Raw genomic sequence first — 20217 nt, forward strand, 5'->3', positions numbered from 1 at the left:
GGGGGAAGATGAACTGAATCAGAAGACGCCCTCTGTATGCAGGTTGTTAAGGACTTGTTGTGAGGGATGTTGAACTAATCAAAAGAGAATAATTGCATCCTAATGCTATTGCTTCTACTCATACTAATGCTACTGTTACTGTTATTACTACTACTGCCACTAAAGCTTAGGCTACAGCAGTTAATTCTACAGCTACAACTACTACTACTGCTATTAAAACTAATGTATGGAATTAAACCAAAACACACAATGCCCACACAGGTTGTCAAGCCGACGCATCAGAATATTAAGCTGAAACTGTCATTGCCTGTATAAAGAGATGCTATGCACATACTACTACAACTATTGCTACTGCACAAGCCAAGGGTATTAAGGTAAAGCTTTTAAGGAATATTCAGGCGGATGTTGAAATAAAAAAAAAAAAAAAAAAAAAAAAAAACCATGAGCATGAGGACTTTCGAAAAGGTGACAAAGCAATATCTGAAGAACAATTTATATTATGAATTTAGACCTTTAAGAGCAAGTTATGGGGGATTTTGAACTGGCCAGAAGGCAATATGTGTGTACTTTTAATACTACCACAACAGATAATGTAACTAATGCTGCAAAAGGTATTAAGATTAAACTTTTAGGAAACGTTTAGGGGTTTCAATATAGGGCATAGGCATAGGCAGCACCACTCTATAATAGATAGAAATATCACTGAGACTTCTAAAGGAGCTAATTCAATCCAAAATTAAAAGTTCTGGTGCCCTTTTTAAGAACAACAAGAGGTTGGAGGGCAAGCAACCTTTCTCTCAAGCCTATTAATTTTCCAACCGCATCCAGTCAAATTTTGAAACAGACGTTTTGTTCAGTATGATAGAACGGTCCAGCAACTTAGGGGGATTAGGCATGTCACCCCCCCCCCCACAACTATACAATTGGCCCATTATGCTTTAAAACTAAAATATGCTTTAAAATAAATCAAAAGGCATAGTAGTTATGGCTGCCAATAAGACACCTCAGCAATATATCGACAATCACTGGGGGTATTAAGTTGAAACTTTTGAGGATACTATTATTACTACTTGTCCTTTTAAAATTTAAACAAATAATAAGAGTGTAAGTGTATCCAGGTTATCTAAGAGCATAGATAGAATCTTTTGGGAATGATACTGTTTTATTTTCCAGGTGAACCTCAGAAGATATAAAATTAAATTGAAAAATACCGTCTGATTCAGGATTAAAAATTGTTGAAAAAAATTCTCCAACATACAAATAGCAACCCATACTATGGATTCTTGTAGAAAAATATGAAAAGGTGCAAAACGTTATTTTTTCCAAGAAAAAGACTATGTCAATAAAAAGTGAAAAAAAATTAATTTAAAAAACTTTTCCAGAAGACACGTTTTTCAAAGAAAAGTAAAGAGCTTCACTAAGCCAAGAATTAGCAAAATAAAGTCAAATAATCTTCCAATCGTAAAACTACCGCAAATCACTATCAATAAATAAATGAAACTCAAAACGACCAAAAATTAGAATAAATAGCCGTCAAACTTAAAACGAGCAAAAACTATCATGAGTAGGGCTGATAGCCCCCATGCCTTCTCAAGATTACATAAAAAAAACTAGTTTTTTAACTGAAAGTAAGGAGCGACATTAAAACTTAAAACGAACAGAAATTACTCCGTATATGAAATGGGTTGTCCCCTCCGCAATCCCTCGCTCTTTACGCTAAAGCTTTTAATTGTTTTAAAAAGCAGAATTGTGGCAAAGAGTCAAACTTTAGCGTAAAGAGCGAGGGATTGCGGAGGGGATAACCCATTTCATATACGGAGTAATTTCTGTTTGTTTTAAGTTTTAATGTCGCTCCAGACTTTCAGTTAAAAAACTAGTTTTTTTTATGTAATTTCTGAACGTTTTTGAATTAATGCATGTTTGATTTTGGCTCTCCACACATAAATTATTAAAATAAAATTTGCATATTAATTCCTTTTTTGGCTAAATGGCTTTCTCTTAGTTTTGATCAGACGATTTTGAGAAATAAGGGATGGGGAAGGAGGCCTAGTTGCCATGCAATTTTTCGGTTACATAAAAAGGCAACTATAAATTTTAATTTTTAACGAACGTTTTTATTAGTAAAAAATATACGTAACTTAAGAATTAACTTAGGTAACAAACTTTTATATTCTTTAATTTTTATTATGTATATGAGGGGGTTTGTACCCTCGTTAATACCTCGTTCTTTACACTAAATCGTAAGTTTTGTCCCAATTCTTTGAGAATGACCCCTGAATCAGAAAGGCCGTAGAATAAATAGTTGAAATTACTAAAAATACTATAGCATAAAGAGCGAGGTATTTATCTCCTCCTAAATACCTCGCTCTTTATGCTAAAGTATTTTTAGAACCCCTCATATGCGTAATAATCTCTGTTCGTTTTAAGTTTCAATGCTACTCTTTTCTTTCAATTGAAAAAACTTTTCCATGTTTATTTTTTCATTGTTTTTTTTTATAGTAATTTTAGAAAATCCTGCGCCCTTTTCATTGAATTTCTGTTCCCCCATGACATATTTCTCCAAGGAAAGATCCTCCCACATAGCCCCTCCCTTCAACCCCACCCCCAAAACCCCAAAAAAATCCCCTGAAAACGACTGTACACTTCCCAATAACCATTATTATATGTAAACACTGGTCGAAGTTTGTAACTTGCAACCCCTCCCCCAGGGACTGTGGGGGAGTAAGTCATTCCCAAAGACATAGTTATTATGGTTTTTGACTATGCGGAACAAAATGGCTATCTCAAAATTTTGATCTGTTGACTTTGGAGAAAAAATGAGCGTGGGAGGGGGCCTAGGTGCCCTCCAATTTATTTTGGTCACTTAAAAAGGGCACTAGAACTTTTCATTTCCGTTAGAATGAGCCCTCTTGCGACATTCTAGGACCACTTGGTCGATACGATGACCCCTGAAAAAAAAAAAAAAAAAAAAAAAAAAAAAAAAAAAAAAAAAAAAAAAAAAACACGCACCCGTGATTTGTCTTCTGGCAAAAAATACGAAATTCCACACTTTTGTAGATAGGAGCTTGAAAATTTTGCTATAGGGGTTCTCAGATACGCCGAATGCGATGGTGTGATTTTCGTTAAGATTCTGTAACTTTTATGGGGTGTTTTCCCCTATTTTCTAAAATAAGGCAAATTTTTTCAGGCTCGTAACTTTTGATGACAAAGACTAAATTTGATGAAACTTATATATTTCAAATCAGCATGGAAATCTGATTCTTTTGATGTATATTTTAGCATCAAAATTCCGTTTTTTAGAGTTTCGTTTACTATTGAGCCGGGTCGCTCCTTACTACAGTTCGTTACCACGAACTGTTTGACTAGAACAAAATTTGCGATTTACTGAAAACAAAACACGTTTGAAGTGGTTTTACTTTCATAAATAGAAATTTATCAAAAATAAAAGAATAAACATCAGTATGTGTCAATTAAACTGACAATCCACGGACATTTGTTTGTTTTTTTTTTTTTTTTTACAGTAAAGCGCAAATTGCGTTCTAGTGTTATCAGTCCTACTCATGTTAATTTTTTCTCGTTTTGAGTTTGACTCGGCTATTGGTCACAATTTCTGTCTGTTTTGAGTTTCATTTATTTATTGATAGTGATTTGTGGTAGTAACGATTGGAAGATTATTTGACTTTATTTTTGGTCATTCTTGGCTTAATAGAGCCCTTTACTTTTCTTTGAAAAACTTGTTTTGTTGAAAAAGTTTTTTTAAATTAATAATAGTTAAAGCCAATAAATAAAACAATGGAAGGATTGATAAAAGTAGGAGTGAAGACTTTTACAAGGTTACCGAATGTTATAATCTGTTCTAGTCGAGTGGTTAGCATGTTAGGCTTGAAAACCTTTGTCTGTGAGGACAAGGGTTCGGTTCCTGATGCCATTAGTTATTTGGTTTGTAACAGTGGTCAATGACGCAACTGTAAGCTCAGCCGAAGTTGAATCTAGCAAAGGGTACCTGGAGAAATCTGGGAAAGTTAAACATAAGGAGTATGCGAAAGCAGAGAATGGCTTCCAAACCCCTCCTTGCAATTCCAAGCTGAAGGGACACGAAACAGAGATCTCAGCGCCAGTGGAGACTGTAAAGCCCAATGCCGCATCTTTACCTTACCTCACAATATTTTGTAACAGTCGAATTTTATAATGTAGTTAAGGCGATTGAAACATTTTTTCCAGTCCTCACAAAAGGAGGGCACGCAGTAGTTTTGTAGTATTTTTTCTTATCTCTGTTATCTGACGGGTTTCACTACTAGTTAAAAACAAAAGGCCAAAGGCTTAAAAATTCAAATGAAATATGATTCTTTTTCATTCTTTCAAATTCAAATGAAATTTAATCACCAGCAATCATTAAAAGACACAGAGCTATTCATACATACTTTTGCTATACATTTCATTGGACACAAATACGGAAGATAAGAAAATGTCAAAATGTAAACATCGCACAGTTACTCAGAGGCATTTTTCTTCATGATAGTTTGCTGTTCTCTTAGCGGTGCTTTGTTTATCTTTACAAAATAATTTATACATTGATGTTTCTTTTGCAGTGCTTAATAAGATACAAGGGTTAGCAGTAGTTGCAAGAGGGAAAAAATAAAACATTGAACGAAGAAGCCGTAGGATTACCCTTAACAACTATTTCATTGTAAACTTAGTTCATCTAAACTTGTTAATTTATAAATCTGAAGCTATGAATTCAGCCAAAATCTCAGGATCTTATTTCAGGGGGGGGGGGGGTCTAAATAAAAACAAATTAACTAAATCATAAAATCAAAACATCAAAAATTGACGCGACGAGTCATGCAAGCCTGAGTTACATTATTCTTAAGATTTCTTACTTAGTTGTACTTGTGGTGGGAGTCAGGCGTTTCCGCCTCGCCCGGCATCCAGGATCCTTTTGACCTCTTTGGATCAGGTTTCACGATCTGCTGCCAGTAGCTCCGAACGGGAGCCACTGGGCCAACCAACTTTGTCCAAATTTCTTAAAGCCACCAATGGGATCCAGGTCAGACTTGATTAGGGTCCACCAGTTCTTCTTTTGCCCCCCTTGATGCCTCTTCCAGGAGTCACAGGGCTCAACTAGAAGGATTATACGGGGCAGGTATTCTGGTGGTCTTCGCAGGACGTGACCCAGCCATTCTAAGCGGCGCTTTTTAACGGTAGTAGTGACATCTCTTCTAATCTTGCAGAGTTGGCGAATATCGGAGTCAGATATAAGATCTAGCCGGCGAATTCTAAGTATTTGGCGTAAATATCCATGTTCGAAAGCAGATAGTGCTCTCTCGTGTTGAAGTTTCAAGGACCAGGTTTCACATCCACAGAGTAGGATGATTCGAACCATGGCCGTATAGATTCGACTTTTAGTCAGAATTGAAAGTTCTCGGCGGTTCCAAAAGGGCTTTCGAAGAGATGCGAAAACAAACTGCGCCTTATATATTCTTTGCTGTATGTCTAAGTCTGAAGAACCATCAGTGCAAAGTATGGAGCCTAGGTAGGTAAAGCACTCAACATTTTCTAACTGAGTTAAGTTCACGCTCAAACATATTTGGGTCGGATGGTTCATGACCATAAATTTAGTTTTCTCTGCGCTTACTTTAAGTCCAATCAGACTCGACAATTCGATAATATCATCTAGCATCTTTTGAGCATGTTCAGGGTCCGAGAGGAGTCCGACATCATCAGCGTAATCCAAGTCGGTCAAGGACAGATTTTTTCCAATTTGGGCACCATTGTGTTGCATTAGGGCATTTTCTAGTACCCAGTCTATACAGTAATTAAACAGGACTGGAGAAAGAACACAGCCTTGCTTTACTCCACTTTCAAATAGGAATTCTTCAGTTTCCTCGGCATAGATTCTTATCCGGCTTGTTGACTTTGAGTAATATGCCTGAATTAGTTCAATAAACTTTACAGGCATGCCATCGATTTCTAGGATTTTGCAGAGTTTGTGACGAGTATCGGAGTCGAAGGCCGCGGTGTAGTCGAGGAATATTAAGGCTAGAGGTAAGTTATACCTTTGGAAGTGTTGGATAATAAGTCGGGTGCAGAAAATATTATCAATGCAGCCTCTGCCTGGTCTGAAACCAGCTTGATTTTCGCGGGTATTTTTCTCCCAGGCACTTTTGAAGCTATTCAAGAGAATTATCCCGAATATTTTTACCGCGATATCTATAAGACTTATTCCTCGGTAATTTCTACACTCAGTCTTGTCTCCTTTCTTATAAAAAGTTAGTATAAATGAAGTTCTCCAGTCCTTTGGGAAGGAATTCGTTTTCCATGAGTCTTGAAGGATGCCATGTATCTGTTCAGCTGTTACTTCGGGGCGTTTCTTGTATAGTTCAGGAGGAAGGCCATCTTTACCAGGGGATTTATAGTTCTTTAGCGTTTTTATTGTTTTGAGGATTTCGGCTCTTGTAGGAGTGCCCAATTCAACATCATAGTGCTTTTCTCAACAGATGGGGGAAGATCGTTGGAGGGAGATGAGTGAGAGGAATTTAGCAATGACTGGAAATGTTGTTTCCATCTACTCACCCGATCGTTCTGGAAGGAAAAGATTTTTCCTTGGTTGTATTTGACATCTTCTGACACAGCAACCTTTTTCCCTGTAGTTTCTTTGAGAATCTGATAAAGCTTCCGGGTGTCATTAGCTTGGGCTGCTTTTTCCAGTGAGGTGGCCCACATCTGTAGACGACCAAGTCGTGACGAGCGTTGTATTTGCCTACGAAGGTCTTTGATTGCTTCTACAGGACCGATCAGATTCCTCCTTTACTCAACTAAGAAAAGAGTTTTGGCAGAGATCCAGTGTGGTCGTTTCACTTTTGTGTTCCCTAGAAACTTCCATGCTGTCGCCGACATAATTGTTTTGAATGATCCCCATTTATCCTCAAGGCTTAACGAATCACAATCTAGTGCATCAAAGCGGCATGTCAGTTCTAAGCTGAGGGCATGTTTGGCAGTTTCATCCTTGAGTTTACTGCTATCAATGCGACGTTTTGTTTTATTCTTTCTGCGTGTTGCAGGACATAGGATAATTTTTGTGATGATCAGTTTATGATCTGACCCAGATTTCGATCTAGTATCTTAAGATTTCACTCCCAAATTAAAAATATGTATATATTAGCATGAGCAGCATATGAGTTGAATGGCATTAAAAAAAATGCCTTACTTTGGAGTAGAATAAGAGTCAGAATCGACTACTTCCTATCCCCGCTATTTTTCAGTGTAATGAGTTATACCCAAGATTCCATTTCGCATTAGAATTCAATCAAATCCGTCTACTGAACATATTTTTTCGAACAGCATATTTTCACACAAGACAGGAAGCAAATAAAAATGGCACTACTTACTTGCAAATCCAGTCAATCTTAAAAACGCCACCAAGAGCTCTTGCACTCAAGCCTTCGGGTAACTTCCAAGGGACTGGTGAGGTATCCCGGCGTGATTCTGTTGCCAACCGAGCAATTCCTATTAAAAGAAAAAAAATGATAAAATTATTTAACTAAATATATTAGCCAAAAATAACATTTATTATAAATTAAGTGCTACAGCAAACTTTTTCCACGGAATAATAGTAATAGTACTAACATGGGATATTGATTAGATCAGAGACAAGAAGCCCAGTAATATAACATAGACATATATGAATACATATTTATATATAAAATAAAATCTAAGGCAACAAATAATAACACGTGCCAAAAGAATTTTAACTATAACGAGACGATAAAGCCTCAACAATAAGAAAATCTTTAAAATAAAAAAAATAAAAGAAAAAAAATATTACTATCTGTGAGTGGACCCTGGACAATTTCGAACTTCGATTCGTTGTTTTTCTGAATATTTTAGTTGTCACTTTTTGGTTCTCTTTTTTTTGCAAACTTTAATGGTTTTTTTTTCAACTTGTGATATTTTCCGTTTATTTTTATCAATTTTGTAACATCACCGGCTAAATAGAAACACCAAAAGCAATAAATAGAAATACGTTCTTTGAAATACCAAAAGCAATTTAACATGCTTCTTTCATTACCAGCTTCAGTTTTGGAAATAGTCACAACTCTACAGAAGCCCACCAGAGCTCTAGGGAATAGAGTTAATGGTTGAGCACCGGACCATTTTTATTGTTCTGGTTCTCAAAGTTTTATTGTTCTAAGCTTTTAGATTTTCTTCTTTCTTCACTGCCTGAGAAGTGTTTTTCATATTCTTTTATTTGTTGCTCTTTAACAGTTTTATTGTCCTAAGCTTTTAGATTTTCTTCTTTCTTCACTGCCTGAGAAGTGTTTTTCATCTTCTTTTATTTTACTTTACTTGGGGTAAATAAAAATTTCAGACTTCAGAAAAGCCTTTACATCCCCTTTCTTTCGGTTTTCTGGTGCTAACACAATTTACCATTTTACCCAGCTTAACAAGAGCAGCTGGTTCTGACTGCACGAAAAATGATCAGAATCAAGATGTTTGAATTCGGCCGTAATTTTGCTTTAAAATAAAAAAAAAGTGGTTTCTCTTATCCTAATGTAGTTATTTTTTTTTACTGTCTTCTTGTTTCAGTTTTTACAGCAAAACGTCAAAGAGCTCAAGATTTATTTTTGTGCAACTTATAGATTTTAGTATCTAATCAAGCCTTTCAATATTCTAAAAGTAATAAATAAAATGAAGAAAAACAGAGAAAAATTAAAAAACACACCCCAAAATCCCCAGTGAAAAAAAAATGAAGATGCCATGTCTAGCTGGACTGGAATCGATATTTTGATCGGGGGAGGGGAGGGGGTAGTCGGTTAAAATATCATTCAAACTGTTGATTTTTCATTCTTGTTCTGATTTAAACATTGTTGTTCAAAAAATTTCATGACAGAAAATTTAGTTTATGAGCTTTTTCCTCTTTATTTTTGAGAAGAGGGTGGGGGATTTGTGATAGACACAGAAATCCTCTTGTAATCAGCAGTGAATCTACCGCAGAGGTTCAAAAGGGGCTATGTTAGAAAGTCCAAAGGCCAGTAGGAGACACGGCATAAAGACCGTATTGTTTCATGGTCAATGTAACATTCAATGGTTACATTGAAGTACATATCAACCGAGTCGACAGACAACCATCATTATAAAGCAACAAATATATAGCACATTTTTTTACGCTACTATAATGCCTTTGTTATGTTGTGTTTACTTTTGTTTCGTTGTTATTTTCCAGCTTTCATTTCTCTTTTTAATATTTATTATTTAATATAATAATTAATTATTATTTAATATTTATTTATTATTAATTTCTTTATAATTTTTATATTCTGCTTGTCATATATGTATGTAAATTGTATGTCACTCATAAGGAAATTCAACAACAAAAAAAAGAAAACGCGTTTCCGTTGGCTTTTTCTTTTCCTTTTTTTTACTATTAATGAAGACCAACTATTCTACAATGGTTTTTGTTAGTTTGTTGGGCTTTTTTTTCGACAAGAAAAGGCGAATCATTTCAAGTACCGTCCTGGGAAGGCATCCTTTTTGCGAGTGGAACCTTGCGAATCGAGCAAAAAAAAAAAGCTTAGCGTTTTGCACCCCTACATATGCTGGTTGAGTATATAGAGGTGGAGTCAATTTTCTTAAGGCTAGTTCGGAGCAGAGCTGTGGAGTTGGTAAAGAAGAAATATCAGTTCCAACTCCTAAGACTTAAGTGGTTTCGACTGCAACTCCCTTTAACTTTAAATGATACAACTTCACGTTATTTTTCGAAGATACCACTTAAATTCTTAGAATACTAGCATATTTTGACTCCAAAATAAATAATCGATATAACCCTTTATCCTGTAGAGACACAGAAGGATTGATTACCGCTTGGTAATATGAGACCCAGCTGAACCAACCCAGTGCAAGGCCCAGAATTTGATTCCGGTAATGAGATTATCTCCACAAAAATCCAAATAAGAAGAAAATGATCGAGCCCAAGGATAAGAGTCAGTTGGAGAGTATGGGCTATGAATACAAGTTTTTGCAAAATATTGTAATAAAAAACGACCAAGCAAAGTCATTACATGAATTTTACCTGGTATACATGACTAAAAGGGATGATCTCTGCAGTGTTCATAAGAATTTCATCTATCTAAAAAAGGTAGGAACTTTACCTTGAATAACTAATTATTATTTTACTTTTGACCGAATATTCGTCCAAACGAAGAGCTTTTTCAAATTTCATGACATGACATTCAGATACCGAAATGAACAGGGCCCAATTCACGAAAAATATGCGGGGGAGGATTCATTATTTATAAAAAAGATACAAGAAGGGAATTTTAAAAACTATCGAGGGGGGGGGCATCATTATTTGTCTTTCTTTTTAAATGAAAATACCAATAACATATTCTTTAAAATCGGGCAAGGGGGGATAATTCCTGCACCTACCCCACCCACCCTAAATGAAACATCTGGAAATCAGACAAAACTCCTGCCAGAGTCTAGCTTTAAAGGCTAATCTAAGAATCCCTTTAAGCTAGACGAAAATAGCGACGAAGACCACACTGCCTTTCCATAACAAACAAATACAACGTAGAGACAATAGGGAAAATTTTTTCAAGACAATGGAAATTATTTATGTAGATATTTCGGCCTTATGTCCAAGGGCCGTCTTCAGCACAATACAAGAATAAGAGAGAAACTATATATATATATATATATATATATATATATATATATATATATATATATATATAAAAGAACTTACATCAAATTGTGAGAATTAAAACTGAATAGTTGAAAACACTTATTAAAACATTTTTTTTAAAAAAATAGCCCTAGCATCCTTACTTCAGCGAAGTTCAACCAGGACTGGCGAAAAGAATGAAATGAAGAAATATAAACTCATTCAAACTAAAGAGAATAAAATGATTAGATGCAATTTCTTAAAGCTAATCTTGCTTGTTTAGCAGCCTGTCTCAAAGGCCTTTTCGTAGTTGGTTCAGTACTATTATAAATTGGTTTAGTAAAATATTTTGTTAGATCATTTTTGATTAAATTTGAGTATAAAGAATTTAGTGAGTATTCCCCCAAGTCCCTGTTCAAAGAAATATTTTTATTTATTTTGAGACAACTCCTTTGATTCTACTCTAGGTTGGCATATATTTAATAATCCGTCCCACATGATACTTTTTGAAAACTCTTCACTCATTAGTAATGATTTGGGAATAAAACAGGTGGTTCGAGAATCAATTGAAATTAATCTCAAAATAAATAAAAATATTTCTTTGAACAGGGACTTGGGGGAATACTCACTAAATTCTTTATACTCAAATTTAATTAAAAATGATCTAACAAAATATTTTACTAAACCAATTTATAATAGTACTGAACCAACTACGAAAAGGCCTTTGAGACAGGCTGCTAAACAAGCAAGATTAGCTTTAAGAAATTGCATCTAATCATTTTATTCTCTTTAGTTTGAATGAGTTTATATTTCTTCATTTCATTCTTTTCGCCAGTCCTGGTTGAACTTCGCTGAAGTAAGGATGCTAGGGCTATTTTTTTTTTTTTTTAATGTTTTAATAAGTGTTTTTAACTATTCAGTTTTAATTCTCACAATTTGATGTAAGTTCTTTTATATATATATATATATATATATATATATATATATATATATATATATATATATATATATATATATATATATATATATATATATATATATATATATATATATATATATATATATATATATAGTTTCTCTCTTATTCTTGTATTGTGCTGAAGACGGCCCTTGGACATAGGCCGAAATATCTACATAAATAATTTCCATTGTCTTGAAAAAATTTTCCCTATTGTCTCTACGTTGTATTTGTTTGTTAAGAATCCCTTCTGAATCCGACTTTTTAGTTTTCGCAGAATCTGATTACGTATATAATCATAATTATGAAAAATAAACAAACAAAGCATTCCAAAAGCGTGCTGAATTACAGTAGTTGAAATAAGCAATTTAGGAAAAGTTCTTACCACAAAAATGTCCACTTTCCTTGACAGAAAATATTAATATAACATTTCTTGCTTCTTTGAAGGCTTCATTTAGCTTGGCGTCATTCACAGGTGGTGTTGACCAGACCCCAAGCGACATTGCCAAATCGATATTCTCCTGATTATTACTTTTGATCAGAAAAAAGCGAGCATCTCGAAATAGGTAGTTCAATTTGGTCGGATAATCTGAGAAACATAAGCTATTTAGGAATAATTATATTTAAGTCTTATTAAATTTAGATCGGTTTCAGAATCAATTATTTTCACATAAATTTGAATGGGTAAAACCAGCGCCGTATCCAGGATTTTTTTCCGGGGGTATTACGCAAGGATTTTTTTCGGGGGAGGAGGAGGGCTCATACACAAAACAAACTCAAAAGACGCACAAAAAAAGTAATATCCATTTTTGTAAGGTTTTTACGAGTCAGACGAACATTTCTTGGGAGGGGGGATTTAACCCCTCCCCCCACTTCCTGAATACGGCCTCGGGTAGAACCATTGCTACCAGATAGTACAGTTGAAATTGGCCGACATAATTCTTTTCCAAAAAGGATTTTGCTAAAAATAATAATATTTATTTTTCAAGAAAATCCTGACATTATGGGAAAAACGGCGACCATTTTTGGAATTAACGTTTTCATAACAACTGTATATAAGATCATATATGACACATATTGTTTGACAAGATAATATCACACATGTACCTTTAAAAGTCGTTTCTCTGGGGTATCATATCATATTTGAGTGGCTAAGCTGTCTGGTTCCCAATGGTTTGTTCTTTACTAGGTCTCAGATATGAAAAAGTTATAATAAAAATTGATCTTCTCATTCACAAACATTCCCCAAAAACAGGATAGATCAAATGTTCTTTGATCTATTCATTATTTTTGATCGAAAATAGGACTGATTAGGAACAGTTACATTTTTACTTTCTATTTTTTAGTGATTCCAATACCATCATGGTTGGAGCAGTAGCTGCAACCTAGTAAAGGACGAATCTCGGCCAATAGTAACCAGAAATTAATTATTTTGAAACCAAATCAGTTCGAAATGAAGAGTACACATTTGCAATCACCATGGCCGAAATTCCTAATAAAGAGACTTACAGTCCAACAAGGAAGATCAACAAGGAAGATCACTCTTTTTGCATGGGAAGCACTGATATGTCATGATTTTTTTCCTCTACTGCTAACAGGGCACTGGAAAATCAGATAGCTATTTTAGGGCTCATTTTGAAGGAAATTGCTATATCTAGTGCCTTTTGTTAAGTAATAAAGCATTTTTTTTTAAAGAAACTATATGAATAAAATATATGAACAAAATTTGAATAAAAGCATTTTTGTATACAAGATGATGAATAACGTCATAATCGTAGGTTACAACCATAAATGACTTTGTAGCAAAACAATATGATAATGTCAGTTGCAATGACGTTAGTAGAATTGCAAAGGCTGACAGGTCACATCAGTGATGAGAACTAGCAAGAAAAGTTTAAGAGATCTGCGAGGCTGTATCAAATATACTTTAAAGGGTGTTATTGCAGTAAAGAACAAACTCGAGTCAATAGTAACCAAAATTTTAAAATACAAACTGGACTCATACTTACCATAAGTTTTCTTGCTGGAAGATGTAGCTCCTTTTTTATCAAGTTCGTCAGCTTCGCTTTCATTACCTCTTCTAGACGTTATTTTTACCTCTAAAAGTAAGAAATCAAAATAGAGCTTCAATTCATAATATGCACTATGAGTGAAAAAGAACAAAGTGCTAGACTGTCAGCGCTAGTGCTGGATTACTAGTCAACAACAAATTCTGATTCACGACAAAATAAACACATGTATTATGTTCCTTAATACAAACAGTAATTTATCAAGACCTTTTTCGCCTTTGTGTTTTATTTGCAAAGTTAGAACTGTTCTTCACAACGAGTCGAATCAGTACTTTAGACTCAAGTAGTTACTGCACTGTTGAATAATTATTAGCATTGTAAACATCACTAACATTCCAAAAGCGGTTTGTATATATCAAAACATAACTATAGTAAACGCAAAGAGAAATACAATTAAGAGCTGTTCTTTTCCTGTCTCTCTAAATTCTGAGGGCATACCTAAACTAAGTATACAAGCCTTTTTTTGTATTTCATCGTTAACGTTGTAATGACAACTTCTTTTGAAGTTCTAAGAGCTATTTGACCAAGATAGCACAAAGAATCGAAAAAAAGGGCGACTAGGGTTCTATTTTAGCATTATAATTACAATCTTCATTCTAAATCGCCAGCGTAACAGAAACTAGCATAGAAAAAAAAAGAGAAATAGAAGACTTATTACTGACGATGGAAGAGCAGTTTGACCTTTAATAAAACACCACCCCAAGTAAACAAAGAACTTTTTTCATGTCAATACTAATGCAGTACCACAAATCATTTTTACTGAAAACTCGGTCACTTTTTGAAACAGCCAACACCTAAAACACTTGTTATTATAAAGATACTAGCTGATGGGGTGGCGCTTCGCGCCACCCCAACACCTAGTTGGAAGGGGGGGGCTTCGCGAAACCCGCCCCCCCAAGCCCCCCGCGCGCGTAAGTCGTTACGCGCCATTGTAGTTGTGTCCCTTTGTCCCACCTGTGAATATAGATAGATATATATATTTTTTTAAATACGCAAAACTTGCGAATATACAACATTCTTCTCTGTCCCATTGTCTGTGCATATAAATAGATTGTCAGGTTTACCGACTCTTGAACATGCAACATATAATCGTCCATGGGAAAAACAATCCGTATTCAGATCTATACCTCATTATTCTAAAGATTGCCCTTGAGCTTTGTTGACGGTGATTGCTAATCGAACATTCCCTGTGTCCCCGTCGTCATTTATATATCCCCCGTGTGCCCCCCGGCGTCCCCGTTGTAGTTGTGTACCTGTGTCCCGGTTGTCATTTATATTCCCTGTGTCCCGGTCGTCATTTGTGTCCCGGTGTCCCAGTCTGTAATTTCTCTTTGAGTGTCCCGGTCGTCATTTATATTCCCTGTGGTCGTTATTTGTGTCCCGGTCTGTAATTTCGTCAGTCGACAAACATGACGTGAGTCGACAAACAACTTCATGACGACATAATGCTCAATCCTTATAATGACGTCAGTCGACACACAAACATGACGTCAGTCAACAGACAGACAAACAACTTATTTTTATATATATAGATAGATTTATACTACTGACAACTTACCAGAGAACCAAGCCGTATTAGGCCAATAGAGCTACAAACACTCTTCCCCTGCCCTAACTTAATGACATTTGAAATATAGTGCAGTTCTTTTGATGCAACGACTGTAATGAATAATACATTTACCCTTTTACTTTCTTTTTATACTTTTTTTAACCTTAAAAATCGATCAAGAGTGTCCTTAGTACGGTTTAAGATGCACTTAATACAAATTAAAATATAGAAAAATTAGAAACTATGCTAAAGAGAGGCTGTAATATTTTAGAGGCAGCCAAAGTTACAACTGCAGCTATGCTGCAGAGGAGAGGACGGAAAAGACCCAATTATTTCTTAAAAGGCAAAAAAGAGAAATTTTCTTTTTTGGGGAAATATTCTCCCTTTTTTAGTTCTATTATTAATTTTTTATCCTTAGGTAACTTTTAGACAAAACAATAATTCAATAGTGAAATAATAATAATGAAAAATATACTGAGTGAGAGAATACCTTTACAGTATTATCAAGCACTAATGGAGAATAGACAATAATCAAACCAGTGACACAGCAGAGAATGGCCAAAGTCACAAATTATACATGCAAATTTAAAACTAAAGAAACCCATATCAACCATACAATACAATTTTTTAGCTCGAGCAAAGCACATTAGGTTCAGTGGTACATTCCCGTGAAAGAAAACCCCACAAAAGAAAACTAATTTTGAAAGAAAACAAATCTTGAAATTTTTAGGTATTTTTCTAGTTTGAATTAAAACATTAAAATTATTGCTCAGGCACTACAAATATATTTGCAGTTTACATAATAACTTTAGCGATTTTGAACTAAACTTGCTTTTTACACAATTTAATGTCTTTTCATATTATAGTCTATTGAAAGATATTTGAATGAATGAACCTTTACTGTAGTCCAATTTCTAACAATATTTTCTACTAAAAAAATTGTATACATAGATGAAAATTATATCTCAAAAATATCACATATTTTAGTTCTTGAGTCAAGAGGTTTGAATGTATTCTCTAGCATTAATTGACTGCATTCCCACAGGTTTTAAAACTAACAATAGCTGCTTATAATGATTACCATTTGTCACTTTCTTGAGAATCACTAAATAATTTATTCAACAATTTGGCATATAACCACAATGACTTACTATAAAATTATCAAATGAATTCAATATTGGAAAGGTTAAATAGTTGATTGTAGTTGTTAGCACAAAAGTTACTTCCTTATATTGGTACTGAAAGGAAAATTTAGATTTTTACATAGTTACCTTCTTCAATTTCATCTTTGAAGTCTTCATCTGAAGACACTGACTCCCTGGACACATTGTCCTGCTCATCAAGAGCATCTTCCTCAGAAGTGACTTCTGAATGGGAATCATATTCTGGCCCTTCAACTTCTTCAGTTTCATCTGCTGGTCCTAGAACTTCATCTATGTCAGCTGTGGCCATTTTCAAGTGCTAAAATATATTTCTTTTCCTTAACAAGGTAATACACAAAAAATATAGATACAATGACAAATCGGCTATTTCATACACACAAAAGACAATAGTCAAAGTGAGACAACAAAATAGATTTAATAAACAAAAGCCAAAAAAGTAGATGCGCAAATCATAAGAAAATTAAATAAAAAAAAACAACAAGTTTTTCAACTTAAAGTAAGGAGCGACATTAAAACTTAAAACGAACAGAAATTACTCCGTGTATGAAAGCAGCTGTTCCCTCCTCAACGTCCGCTCTTTACGCTAAAGTTTGACTCTTTCTCTCAATTCCACTTTATAGAACAGTAAATAACTTTAGCGTAAAGAGCGGGACGTTGAGGAGGGAACAGCCCCTTTCATACACGGAGTAATTTCTGTTAGTTTTAAGTTTTAATGTCGCTCCTTACTTTCAGTTGAAAAACTTCTTTTTTTATATTTAATTTCTGAGCGTTTTTGAATTAAAGCATGTTTGATTTTGGCTCTCTGCAAATGAATAATTAAAACGAAATTTGCATATTATTATTTTCTTCTTTTGCTAAATGGCTTTCTCTTAGCTTTCATCAGACAATTTTGAGAAAAATGGTGGGGGAGGAGGCCTAGTTGACCTCCAATTTTTCGGTTACTTGAAAAGGCAACTAGAATTTTTAATTTTTAACGAACGTTTTTATTAGTAAAAAATATACGTAACTTACAAATTAACTTACGTAATGAACTTCTATATTCGTGTATTTTTATTATGTATATGAGGGGGTTTGCCCCCTCTTTAATACCTCGCTCTTTACACTAAAACTTTATTTTTGTCCCAATTCTTTAAGATTGATCCCTGAATCACAAAGGCTGTAGAATAAATAGTTGAAATTACAAAAAATACTTAAGCGTAAAGAGCGAGGTATTTAGGAAGAGATAAACCCCCCATATGCCTAATAATCTCTGTTCGTTTTAAGTTTTAATGCTGGTCCTTACTTTAAGTGGAAAAAACTTATTCATTTTTATTTTTTCATTATTTTATTTTTAAATAGTGCTAGAAAATCCTGCGCCCCCTTCATGGAATTTCTCTTCTCCCATGACAAGTTCCTCCAAGGGAAGATCATCCTACGCAGCCCTCTCACCTCAGCCCCCCTCCCCAACCAAAAAATCCCCCTGAAAAGGCCTGAACGCTTCAAAAAAAACATTACTCTATGTAAACGCTGGTCAAAGAATGTAACTTGCAGCCCCTCCCCCCGGGACTGTGGGGGAGTAAGTCAGCCCTAAAGACATAGTTGTTATGTTTTTCGACTATGCTGAACAAAATGGCTAACTCAAAATTTTCATCCGTTGACTTTGGGAAAAAATGACCGAGGGAGGGGGCCTAGGTGCCCTCCGGCACCTATTCGGTATTCTGGCAAAAAATACTAAGTTCCACATTTTTGTAGATAGGAACTTGAAACTACTACAATAGAGTTCTCTAATACGCTGAATGCGATGGTGTGATTTTCCTTAAGATCCTATAACTTTTAGGGGGTGTTTCTCCCTATTTTCCAAAACAAGGCAAATTTTCTCAGGCTCGTAACTTTTAATGAAACTTATATATTTAAAATCAGCATAAAAATCTGATTCTTTTGATGTATCTATTAGTATCAAAATTCCGTGTTTTAGAGTTTCGTTTACTATTGAGCTGGGTTGTTCCTTACTACAGTTTGTTACCACGAACTGTTTGATACTGGTAAAAACCTAAAGTCAACTGGCATTAAGTCAAAGACTGAAGATGATTTTGTAAAAAGGCAAAGATGCCTTTTTGCTTTAATCGCAAAAGGGGATTTTAAAGAACCTAATGTGATAGATGAAGTAATAAAACTCTCTTAGACACTCTCTAGTAGTGGGTTCAATGAACAGAAATAATTCTGTGGAACCTATAACATAATTCCATATGTATGAGGATGGTTTTGCCAGAAAACAAGGATATTCACAACAAGATAAGCTGTTTAAGATCAGATCCTTGCATTATACCTCAAAAGAAAACTCAAGGAGATTTTTATCCAAATAAGTTGCAAGTATGGAGAAACAAATGGTAACTTTTAAAATTATGTTTGGTTTCAAACATTATACAGACACTTAAGCTAGCAGTGACTGCTGCTACAAAGTCAAAGATCTACATGTTGTTTTGTCATTACATAGGTAGATACTTATTCAACAACAGATTTAAAAATAAAACCAAATGCATCACCATATACCTCTGCAAGACTCTTTAGTTGGGGATGCAGGCTGTAGAAAGGTAGAGTTCATAAGCTACAAAGTGCTTTCTACTAACTACATAATCTTATAGAGAAGCTAAAGATGAAAAAAGAGGCAAAACATTGCTTTTAAAGGCCCAGGAAATACTTCCTGGAGTAAAATAATGAGGAGAAATTGATTTCTAATCACTTATATCAAAACTGTTATATCAGACGTTTTATCAAATCTGTTATAGCACCTATAGAACCTAAATAGAACATGTTTCTCTGACGCTCAATCCTAATAAAAGATTGCAAAATATGATGAAAATAGAGTACTTTATTATCAAAATTATGAAAACTATAGAAGGAACTTGTAAAATCAGGTTGCCCAGAATGCATTGATGTCAAACTAAAAAAATTAAGTTTATTTAGTTCCCAGATTGCAAACTAAGTAAATTCATACATGGGCATCAATGAAACTAAATTTCAGACATGGTCATAAAAACTGGATAAGTGGCATATGGGTACTTATTCCAAACTAAATAAATCTCATGCATGGTCATAAAAACCGGTTCTATTTAGCTTCTAAATACATAGAAGCTAACTTATCTATATCATCTATAGAACTTGTCTATATAACAGATAAGTACAATTTGGGTACTTATTGCAGACTAAATAAATTTCATACATGGTCATTCATAAAAACTGGACAAGTACCATACAGATACTTATCACACACTAAATAAATTTCATACATGGTTATAAAAACCAGTTCTACTTAACCTCTACATATATAGGCACTATAATAGATTGGTACCCAAAAACTTTTATGAGCCAGCAACCAACTTGTTAATCTCAAATAAAGAGGCATTCATTGAAATTTCAATAGATACTTCTCTGCATTCCAAATTTAAACATACAAATCTTAGTGAAATCTGGGAACAAACAAGGAAGGAATATAAAAGCATCACTAATAAAGCTTTGAAGCATCTGTTCCCTTTCCAAAGCTCAGCAGTTGTTGCAAGGGCATTTTAATGCAATACATTTATCAAGAACAAACATGAAATAAACTTAATGCAGCTCCAGATTTAACTGTCTACTTTTCTCCGTTTGGCTTGGATTTTACAAAGCCCAATTGGAATATCCAAGCTCATTGAGAAGTATTAAATTTTTAGTTCAGAAATGTTCATTATAAATTGTTTAAAAAATAAACTTGCAAATATTCTTCTTTAATTTTTGTAAAAAAAAAGAATTTAAGTTATGTTTAGTATTGTTTTCTAACATTATAAATAAACTGTGGTTTC

General features: G+C 34.3%; 1 protein-coding gene across 1 annotated transcript in view; it reads right to left on the reverse strand.

Annotated features, from left to right (window-relative positions):
- The window catches only part of LOC136035523 (YTH domain-containing protein 1-like), a 65317-nt gene that overhangs the window by 35353 nt on the left and 9747 nt on the right, over positions 1 to 20217 (reverse strand). The window contains exons 2-5 of the mRNA XM_065717367.1: positions 16511 to 16700; positions 13631 to 13720; positions 12007 to 12210; positions 7389 to 7506 (exon numbers count right to left, since the gene is read on the reverse strand). Coding sequence (XP_065573439.1) covers positions 7389 to 7506; positions 12007 to 12210; positions 13631 to 13720; positions 16511 to 16691 — 593 coding nt within the window. The 5' untranslated portion in view covers positions 16692 to 16700. The remainder of the gene's footprint in view (positions 1 to 7388; positions 7507 to 12006; positions 12211 to 13630; positions 13721 to 16510; positions 16701 to 20217) is intronic.

This window comes from Artemia franciscana, chromosome 14 (assembly GCF_032884065.1).
Source record: "Artemia franciscana chromosome 14, ASM3288406v1, whole genome shotgun sequence".
Taxonomy (NCBI): domain Eukaryota; kingdom Metazoa; phylum Arthropoda; class Branchiopoda; order Anostraca; family Artemiidae; genus Artemia; species Artemia franciscana.